This window comes from Eurytemora carolleeae, unplaced genomic scaffold, assembly GCF_000591075.1.
Source record: "Eurytemora carolleeae unplaced genomic scaffold, Eaff_2.0 scaffold234, whole genome shotgun sequence".
Classification (NCBI taxonomy): Eukaryota; Metazoa; Arthropoda; class Copepoda; order Calanoida; family Temoridae; genus Eurytemora; species Eurytemora carolleeae.
The window spans coordinates 75,122-86,212 of record NW_019396124.1 but is presented as its reverse complement, the minus strand read 5'-3'; the positions used below and the strand labels follow the sequence as shown (position 1 = coordinate 86,212).

At 31.3% G+C, this 11,091-nt stretch overlaps 1 protein-coding gene across 1 annotated transcript; it reads left to right on the top strand.

The window, feature by feature from the left end:
• Positions 1-1,089: 1,089 nt before the first annotated feature.
• On the top strand, positions 1,090-11,044 carry LOC111695664 (uncharacterized). The gene is made up of 16 exons (XM_023465063.1): positions 1,090-1,519; positions 1,828-1,867; positions 2,737-2,851; positions 4,497-4,561; positions 4,697-4,780; positions 5,379-5,472; positions 5,753-5,795; positions 6,234-6,301; positions 7,507-7,578; positions 7,806-8,141; positions 8,191-8,541; positions 8,719-8,804; positions 9,507-9,596; positions 9,912-9,965; positions 10,021-10,081; positions 10,699-11,044. The coding sequence occupies exons 2-16, from the start codon at positions 1,857-1,859 to the stop codon at positions 10,846-10,848; spliced, it is 1,680 nt and encodes a 559-aa protein (XP_023320831.1). The 5' UTR covers positions 1,090-1,519; positions 1,828-1,856; the 3' UTR covers positions 10,849-11,044.
• The last annotated feature ends 47 nt before the right edge of the window (positions 11,045-11,091 follow it).

Genomic DNA, 11,091 nt, shown 5'->3' with positions numbered 1-11,091 from the left:
TTCTCATTAAACACCTAATTTTGTATGTTTTTGTTATTTTTCATAAAGAAATGATTACTTACTTACTTACTTACTATATCGAATAATCTAAGTTTGAAATATCAATGATTTACACTATCAGGTTGCAAAGATACAGAAATTTGAAATCTTGAGTTTGTGGGAAAGACTTAATTCCTATAGGATAAAATCAAAAATTTCAATTTATATTTATATCAAGCTGTTTAACAGCATGGCTACACATAAACATTGAAATCAAGAGAGCTGTCAATTAAAGAAGCTTCTCTTGATTACTTGTAAACTTGTAATTTGAAAAAAGCTTGTTATCAAAACTTAAATAAAAAAGTCGTCTTCATTGTATGTAATATACTTTCACCATTTCTTCTCTTTTTATATTTTCTTCGTCCTTTTCACTGTTTTGCTACCACCGCGGCGCCTTTCATCCTCTCTCAGTTCCGTGTTTTATAATATAAATATACTATACCGGAGTTTTGAACCGGGTCTTGGTCAGTTCTGTCTCCGATTCTAACCAAAACAGAGCTAGGACTTAGGATGTATACAAAAAAAATACTTACATAGTGGTCACCATAAACTATTTTTTGTATAGTCATGCAAAATAATAACTCTCTCAAAATATGCATAAAAAACACCAAATTGAACCTATTCTCCTGATCTCGATTTCCAAAAAGCTTAGAAAGCCAGTTTCGTCTGGAAAACTATTCTCCACAGTTTCGTCTGGAAAACTATTCTCCACAGTTTCGTCTGGAAAACTAAACAATTTTTCAAACCAAGTTCAGAACATTTCCATGGTTTTCACTCACCCAATTAATAATTGAGTCAAGGTGTTCTTAACTCTATAAAGGCTTGGGGGTCTTGATCTTTGTGTGTTCACAGCCCAATTTTTCAAAGCCAGCTCATGAAAAAAATTTAGATCGATAACTTTTGTACTTTGGGGCTAGGGAAGGTTGAAAAAAGTTCCCAAAAAAATCCAAAAAAAGGTAAAAAAAAAAAATATTCTTTTGTTTAAAACAAATATCAAAGTGTGACACATGTTTCTACATCCATTTTTCAAGGGCTTTTCAAATATATAGCTTTTAGATCTGTAGCTTTTCTCATAAAAAGTTTTGGGTTATTTTAGATTTTTTTTACACAGAACGGACTTTTTACCGCCATGTACCCAACCCTATGCATATAAATAAATTACAAAAAATCCTTTAAATTTCTATTTTTTAAAAGTCAAAAATGTTCACGGTGATAATGTTAATATTGAGAGTGCTAGGGCAAAACAACGAGAGGAGAGGGGGTGCCTAACGCCCACTCCCCCCAAGCCTGTTTAGGGCTAAGTTATTATCGGTCATAAAATACAAACAAAAAACAGACATTCAGACATTACTACTTTATAGAAACTTTGACTTTACATTAACTGGATTGTTGTTTATCCAGGAAATTAAAAAATAAACTCTTAACATGGTGGTTTGATCTTCCTTAGATTCATCCGAGTCAAACTAAGCTAGAAGCGAAGGTAATTTTTTAATCGGCCTTAACAATTTGTCAGTTTTTTAACTATGTAACGAGAGGTGTGTGCCATGAAAATGACAAGCTCTAGTCAAAATTTGAAAAATATAAATTTATTATTTTAGGTTACCCTTAGGTTAACATTAAAAAAATTAATAAAGGAAGAATAAAATTTATATTTTAAGCAATTCAAAGCATAAAATTAAAAATTTTATGATCGTTTTATTCTACTTATTATTTCATAATCTGTTCTGTTGGCTTCAAAACAAATTCAAATTAATTTAAAAATTTAAAAAAATTAATTTAATATTTCAGGAAGAAAATGATGAAAAAAGTGTGATGTAATGGTAAAAAGGTAAGCTGGGGAAACCATGTAAGTTTTAATACATCACTGTAAAGAGGAAAATTTATTCAAATTCAAATTGAAACAATAAAATTTCTAAAACATTAAATGCCAAATAACAACAATCGCAGTCCATTTCAAGTAACTATTCAATCTAAAATTCTTTAAATATTCAGGCTCAATTTATAACAAAATGGTTTAACTGTAAGGTTGGATGCGAAAATTGATAGATTTCGTTGTTTAAAAATGTTACCATTCAACCTTGCAACAAAGTTCGTTCTATTTATTCTAGAAATTAAAAAGATTCCTTATTATTTTTGTGTTATCAATGATTAACAAACCACAAAAAAGTTTTTTGTTGTTTACCGTTTACGACCAAAAATCAAACAATCAAGAAACATTTTTTAGCATCGTGAGCTACAGGGTGTCCCACGAAACATGAAAGTTGGTGAATAGTATAAAATGTCTTCTTCCATATTTTTTAAAGTTTTTTTTCAAAGTAAAATATATTTTAGTAAAAGATTTTTTAACGAATTAAACTGCGAAAAGTCTTTATTATCTAATACAGAATATGGAAGAAGACATTCAAAACTATTCAACAACTGTCATGTTTCGTGGGACACCCCGTATCTAGTAGTGTACAGACTAGAGAAGGCTGGGAGCTTTCGTGTTGGAAACTAACTATCTAGATCGATAGATTTCGATATCCACTACGGGCACTTTTAATTTTTTGAGGATCAATGCTCTTCAAGGTACGATTAACATGCGGGATATTAATCTGCAGATTAACAAAAGATGGAGATCAAGCATTGACCTCTTCATCCACAATACCAGAGTTCCCATGCTCAGGACGTAATAAAAAAATTTTAATCTTTGAACAGAGTGATAAGCCAGCGGAAAATGCCTGTTGTTGATGTGTGTGTTGTTGTTGTTGGGGATCCTGGAGTAGGGAAATCTCAACTAATAAACCGGTTTCTCAACAACCAGTTCTCACAGGTATTTTGTTTACAAACAAATATAAACTGGTTTTTCAACAACCAGTTCTGAATCTCATAGGTATCTTTATATATAATTGTAATCTTTGTTTGTCCGATCATAACTCATGAAACCCTGGACCGATTGGCCTCGAATTTTGATTGGGAAACTCGGGAGAACCACGGGAACGTGCTTAGCTTGGTTTCCAGATTCTAATCTTAATGGGTCGTTTTTTATCGGGAAAAACAGCTAAAATCGTAATTTACGACAAAAGCGCTGGTAAACGATGGGAATAACTATGACTACCCTGGGCAACGCTGGGTTCCCGAGCTAGTATTGTTTATAAACAAATATGAACCGGTTTCTGAACAGCCAGTTCTTATGGGTATATTTTTAAAAACAAATATAAACCAGTTTCTAAACAGCCAGTTCTTATAGATATATTTTTAAAAACAATATGAACCGGTTTCTAAACAGTCAGTTCTTATAGATATATTTTTTAAAAAAAATATAAACCGGTTTCTCAACAGCCAGGTCTTATAGATATATTTTTAAAAACAAATATAAACCAGTTACTAAACAGCCAGTTCTTATAGATATATTTTTAAAAACAAATATAAACCAGTTTCTCAACAGCCAGTTCTTATAGATATATTTTTAAAAACAAATATAAACCAGTTACTAAACAGCCAGTTCTTATAGATATATTTTTAAAAACAAATATAAACCAGTTTCTCAACAGCCAGTTCTTATAGATATATTTTTAAAACAAATATAAACCAATTACTAAACAACCAGTTCTTATAGATGTATTGTTTACAAACAATCATAAACCGGTTTCTTAACAACTAGTTCTCACAGGTCTATTGTTTATAAACAATTATAAACCGATTTCTTAACAACTTGTTCTTACATGTATATTTTTTATAAACAATCATAAACTGGTTTTTCAGTGCGGTATGTAAACCAATCTCAAAAACTTGATTCATCAAAAAGCAGGTTCCATTTCTATATTTCTGGGTTTATTGTCATGTTTAACTATGTTTAACCATGTTTAATATTTCACCAGTTTATCTCTGGGCGGCTGTATTAGATGAGATTAAGCTTGTAACAAACATAAACAATTACGTAGTATTTCTCAGGGAATAAGAAGCAAGAGGATTATATAATTAAAGAGTTATTGCTTAAACTATTTAGTTTTAATGTATTCTCAAATATTACGCATAAACTGGTAATATTTAATGTGAGATTGTGGTTCATCTTAATCCAGTGAATTCTAGAGTTAAATACGTTTAATTAGATTAAATATCAAAATCAGTGGATTTGCAAACGTAATCGATACAGACTAATTCACGTTTTTAACTGGATCTCATGGTATCATCTTAGTTTAAATTAAGCGTACATATTTCACTTCAATCTTGACATAAGATAAAGGTACAATGTTGCGACTTTATGATCTCGCAGCTCCTCTACTTTTAATTTTACACCTAAGTATGAGAAAGCAAATTCAATTTTTTTGGTCCTCTTAATAGCTCTTTTTTAAAAAGAGTTATTATTTTAAATGTGTAAGATTTCAGTCTAACGTGATTTAATTTCACCGTGATCTGTTAAATAAAAATGCATCACGACAGCTTTAAAGCTGATTTTAATTAGATCTAAAATTAAGGAGTATACGGTCTGGGGTACAAGAGAGTTCAAGAAAACTGCCATAGTTGGATGTAGTCTTATACGGTATTATTGATGATGAAAATGATTATAGTCATAATTAATAATAATAATAATAATGATTATGATGATGAGTTCTTACCAGACTCTAATAAAAATGATAATAACGAAAAGAATAAAGGTGCTTATCCTCTATTTTAGATATCGAATACTAGATACTAGTGGAGGGCTGGAGTACAATTCTAGTAGATATCCACTTGCAGACGTGTTTATAATCTGCTACAGGTAGATATCCACTAGCAGAGTTATTCATAATCTTCTACAGGTAGATATCCACTCGCAGACGTGTTTATAATCTTCTACAGGTAGATATCAACATAGCAGACGTGTTAATAATCTGCTTCAGGTAGATATCCATTAGCAGACTTAATCTTCTACAGGTAGATATTCACTAGCAGACGAGTTTATAATCTGCTACAGATATAGACATCCATTAGCAGTCGTGTTCATAATCTGCTATGGGTAGAAATCCACTAGCAGACAAGTTTATAATCTGTTACAGGTATATATCCACTAGCAGACATAATTATAATCTGCTACAGGTAGATATCCATTATTAGCAGACATGTTAGTAATCTGCTACAGGTTGCCGTAGATATTCACTAGCAGACCAGTTTATAATCTTGCTACTGGTAGATATCCACTGGAAGACGTGTATATGTTCTGCTGCAGATAGATATCTACTAGAAGACATGTTTATATTCTGCTACAATTAGTAATCCACTGGCAGAAGTACATTAATATCTACTATAGCTGACAATCTGACATGTATGAAAAACTAAAAATATTTAAAATAATTGCTATAAGAGTGTATATGATTTAGGCGTACTGCAGCCCAAAACGCTGGGCTACAAACCAAAATAAACAAACTACGACAGTACAACAGAGCAGCATTTATAATTCTTGCAGCTTGTCAGGTGAATGAACCAAAATATAGTAAAAAAATATTTTAGATTGATTTATGTCTTTATCTTAAACTTTTAAACTTAACTTCTCACTGTGAAGTCTAAGTGACTTCGTAACTACTCTAGTTTTGTTGTTAATCAGAAATATGAGAAAAACCCAATTTATTCTGTTACATAATAGAAATAAAAACATTTTTGTTCCTCCCAAAAGCTTTTCAACAAGAGGAGTTATGATTGAAAACATAAGATTTCAATTTTACGTCCAATTTACTGAAGTTTATTTATTGTGTAGGTTGACCGTTCGGAGGGAGCAGCTAGCAAGCCTGTTACCTCAGGTTAAATACACTATTTAAAGATTACTCAGATACGAAAAATGAAAATTGCTGAAAAAAAATTCAGTGTGTTTCTTAACAATAAAAAACTTGGTTTTGAGCTGTCCTAAACGTCACAGTAAAATGTAAACAACCCTTACTCTCCTCTCATACCTCCGTAAAAGTATCCTCAAAAAAAATTCATTCAAACTTGTTATTCTTTTATTATGAAAAGTATAATTTTAGCATTTAGTTCATGTATAACCTGTATAACTGTATTTTGGTCGAATCGTATTGTTGCAGAGGATGCTGTTATGTTTATTGTTGCAGAGGATGCTGTTATGTTTATTGTTGCAGAGGATGCTGTTATTATTGTTGCAGAGGATGCTGTTATGTTTATTGTTGCAGAGGATGCTGTTATGTTTATTGTTGCAGAGGATGCTGTTATTTTTATTTTTGCAGAGGATGCTGTTATGTTTGTTGAGACCTCGGCAAAGTTTTCACAGAAGTCAGTTCTCATTGCTTTTGAGGTCAGTATAATAATACAATATTTTTACTTATTTAATTGTCAAATTATGCTCTTTTCTTTTTCAAAATTTGAATTTAATAATGAAAGATCATTTGCTTTGTTATCAATTTGAACTGTTTTCGATTTGAACTTTCTTAAATTTAAACGATCCTACTTTTAGTTTTTAATGTCAAGACAAAAAACAAATTTAAGCTGAATCAAGGGAACTGAGTTTTGGCCACAAACTCAAGTTTGCTAATCCCTATATCTTTGCAACCTGGCAGTGTAAATCTTGGATATTCTAAACTTAGAATATATGATCAAACATAAACCATAATTTGAATTAATTTGAATTTGGTTGCAAAGATATAGGAATAAGAAAATCCAAGAAAGTGTAATTGGAACCGAACCAATAGATTTTTGTGAGAAGTGAGCCAATGTGTAAATCTTAAAAGTTACATAACTTAGCGAGCACTATTTGATTGTATGGATTATAGTTTATACTCTTGCTTTCAACGGTTTAATTAATTCTTATAATTCTGCGGAGTTAATGTTTTTTTCGTGGTAAAAAGTTTGCTTGAAATCCTTCAAGTGTACAATGTAGATACATAGTTACATATACATGCAAATGCATTTTCTTACTTTTCGCCTCTAATAATACTCATCACAATGACATAAATAGATAATTTGCCATTTATATCTGTTCGTTTGAATTTGCAAATGTTATCTAATATAATATTTCTATCTGGTTTTTGTATCCGCCATTGTTATCAGAAATTAGCCATTTGTTTAAAACTATGGACGTACAAACAATTTCTTCATTCCTAATAGAATTTATTGCTTATTTTCAGTTTCACATTGAGAAAAAAGAGTTTATGCTATATTTCTTCCCCCCTTCTTGACATCGAAAAATAAGTTTTCATTCTATTTTGCAGTCCTGTAGCAAATTATGCAAATGTAAACCTTTAATCCAAGTATTTAAAACCTAATCCAGTAAAACCTTTTACATAAAACTAAATTCCTTAAAATATTTAAAATTTTTCACCGCCTCGAAGAAAAGGAAAGTCAAAATTATGTGAAAAATGTCGAGACACAATTTGTATTATATTGGTAACGTTTGTAAATAAAAAATTATAAACATTTCTGAAAGAAAAGCTTTAAAAAATCGAAACCAATTATTTGGATTTAATATTTGATAAAAACAGAAATTAATTAAATTTTAAAAAGGTTGCTGCCATGGCCTGTCTAACCCATACACAGAACAATAATGAAGAATATACTTGTTCTAAGCAGGTTCAGGTAATTCAGTTTGAGCCTGGCAGAATTATGAAAGTTTATGAAAAGTTGTAAACACATTCTTAAAGATTTAGGGTCTATAATCTGAAATAAATGGCTCTATATAGATATAATATTAAAAAACATGAATTAATCATGATTGCTAAACTAATATATCTAAACCCCAGTGAATATCAAACTTTTTTCTATTTAATATACTTACTAGACTTATTAGTGATTTTTGTTTTCAGTTGAAAGGAAAAATATCCGTGGCAGATATCCATGCTTCATATATTCAAGATCGTATTGAAGAAACATCTGAAAAATCTGAAGATGACGAAAACGCAATCTATACAGCAATCCCCTATATAAACTCGGACAGGGATTCCTACACTACAAAAAAATCTTCTTTATCCAGAGTATCCATGGCCTCCTCCGTCAAGTCAATTTCATCATCTGAAATATGTTCATCTGAAAATTCAGAAGATAAATCCTCAGTGATTTCAATGAAATGTTCATCAACGACCCCAACACCACAATCTACTATATCTTCAACCTCATCTCTACCAATCATTGTAATTCAAGAGGTAAGATTAAAAATAAACAAAATCATGAATTGATCTTATATAAAATCAGTTTGAGGACAAGGAAAACCTGGGTGCTAATGATATTGCTCAATCTGCACTTGAAGCAGATCTTGAAAGAGAATTTGATCTTGGAGTACATCATGGAGGATCATTGAGACCTGTAACAGGAACTTCAGCCAAACAATATTCAAGGGTTAAAACATCCAGAGGGATAAATGTGTCATATACAGATTCTGGAGTTATGTACACTCAAATTGAAAGAAAAGGGTGTTTGAAAAACTTGCAAGATACGTCTGAGTCCAGGAACCAAGGATTATATGGTGGGCTTGCAGGGAGATCAACCAAGGAGAATACTAATAAATGGATGAGAGCGAGCAACTATGAGCTGGATTCAATTCAGGTACTCCATATTGGACAGCTAGACATTTTAGATACATATCAGTAGGATAAATTGGATTATAAAACAAAGCAATATTATATATCTATTTCTCAGTGAAGATAAAGTTTTCTAGGGTACCCTTCCTTGTCATATTTTCATGAAGGTATCACTTGCGATTACGCTTACAGTTCCTTTAAGGTTGTTGAAGAGGATATGAACGGTCTTCGATCCCGTAGTTTTCCTTGTCTTCATGTCTCAGACTCAGAACAAGTTCTCAAACCAAAGTAAGTTATACAGTTATATAGTTATAGTTCGACAGTGGGAACCAGAGGAGATGATCATGGGAACCATAGCGCTTCNAAACTTTTTCATCATTAGCCTACATTTATTTATTTCATTTAAAGAACATTTCTGGGGTTGTTCCTGGCCCTAGGCAATCTTACCCATCAGCACTCCCCCTAACGATACGCATATCAATCACGCCTGGGGTCATCATAGATGTATAATGTTAATATCTTTATCAATAATGGCTTTAATCACGGAGTCCGCACAATATATAATGAGATATTAGTAGCAAATATATCTTTGTTTTAAGAGTCTTTGTGTCCCTCAAAATTCTATATGCCCATTTCCCATTTCCCATCTCCCATGACAATTTAGCCCTTTTGTTTTAAGCTCTTAATGCGTTTTAAGTATTAATTTGTTTATTAATTATTATTTGATCTCAACGGGTTTTTTAGCTTTAAGTTTAAACCAAATATTCTTTTAAATAACATTATTGAAAGGAACTGAGTTTTTGCCGAAAACTCTAATTTTATAACCCTTATTTCTTGACAACCTGATGTTGCAAATCTTTGATATTTCATTTATTATTGTATCTAACTAAATTCATCGTTTGAAATATCAAAGGTCTACGGCATTGGGTTACAAAGATATAAGGACTAGAAGATTTAAGTTTGTGTCAATTAAAAACTGAGTTTCTTTAGGAAATCTCTGAGATTACAAGATAAAAATTTGAGACTGTCCGGTCATTTCTCATCTCTGTCTTCTCTGACCTCAATAGTTTCTTCACATAGGTACAGATTCAATGTAGATTAAATTTTCAAAATATTATGTGAATTTGGCACGTTTCCATCGTTTCCGCACTTTACAGTTTAAACTACGTAGAAAAAACAGGCAGTCACATTTTCCTAGCAAAAAATTACTAGATGCAACATAGTGTTCCATAGGGAAGGGAACTTCATGCGGACCTTTTAAATACCACTTCCTTCCCCTTGGACTGGGCCAAAATAGAATTTCTTTTTGTTTGTGTTGTTAAAAATGCATCTCTAAACTTGCATGATTTTTCTTTTTTATATAATTCTAAAATTTGTGTTTTTTTTCTTTTGAAGAGGACGACGGCAAGAAAAGGGTGTTGAAAAAACAGTAAAGATACTGTGTGAAAGGTGACATTCCTTTTTTCTTTAAAAAAAATAAGATTTAAAAAATTGTGTTTAACAGGATGACTGAACAGCGTATACTAGAAGAGGTGGAGATCGAGATACCTGAACTCATATTTAAGGAAGATATCTCTTTTTATGTTGACCATCTATCAGTTTAGTTCTTGGTCCAGCAACCTGTGACTTTCGACCACAATTTGACCAATTAAACACGAATATTTTTTATCATTTGGTTTTTACTTTTTCTTAAGCGGTTGCGTTTTAAATAACCAATTATAAAAATAAAACTGTAAATTAAAAGATTGTTGAATTCAAAACACGGGCAGCCGTAGTACATTTGAATTTCAACAAGGTTGGCTTGGTTAGACTTTACATTGAATTTACTTTTACTAAAGGGTCAGGAGTGCGTTAAAACAAAGCAACCGAACACAACTTAGGGATAAATATTTTTCTGAGAACATTCATTGCCAATTTAAGATAGAAAGAAAGCAAAGCAATCTATAAGTTTTGAGAAATTTGACATCACAACCGTTCGCGGCGTAGATGAAACGAGTTATCACAAAAGTTCTGAAACGAGTTATCATTTGTAATATTTGTAAGAAATTTGCAAAAGAATATTTAGAAATTCGCATTATTTCTTTATGTAAAGTTTTATAACACCCTAAACCAGATTATTCTATATTTTTACTCTTTTCTTTTTTATCTTCATAAAATTGACGAAGAGATAGAATAATTTCAGGAATTCAATCTAGGCCAACGATCAAATTGTCGAGAGCAGAAAATAGAAGAAAAAAGGTTACCTGGAGAATTAAAGAATATAATTAAATTCTTCCTAAAACCTCGATGTAAACAATCCTCTTCAAGATCAGAGCAAAGAACTTGTTTGTAGGAGAGAACATGGATTAAAATTAATTAATGAAAAGAAAACAAATGACACCCAAATCTATTCTAGACATGCGGAAAAGGTCAAATTTGTGCAGAATTACTGTTACAACTTTGCCACCTCGAGACTCATCTACTTCTGATTTTACGCTTGTAAATAAATTAGAATGCATTAAAGTAAATAAATTGCTTGATTCTTGCTAGATTTCTAATCACATTAAGAAAATATTTTAATTCCATTTTTACTATT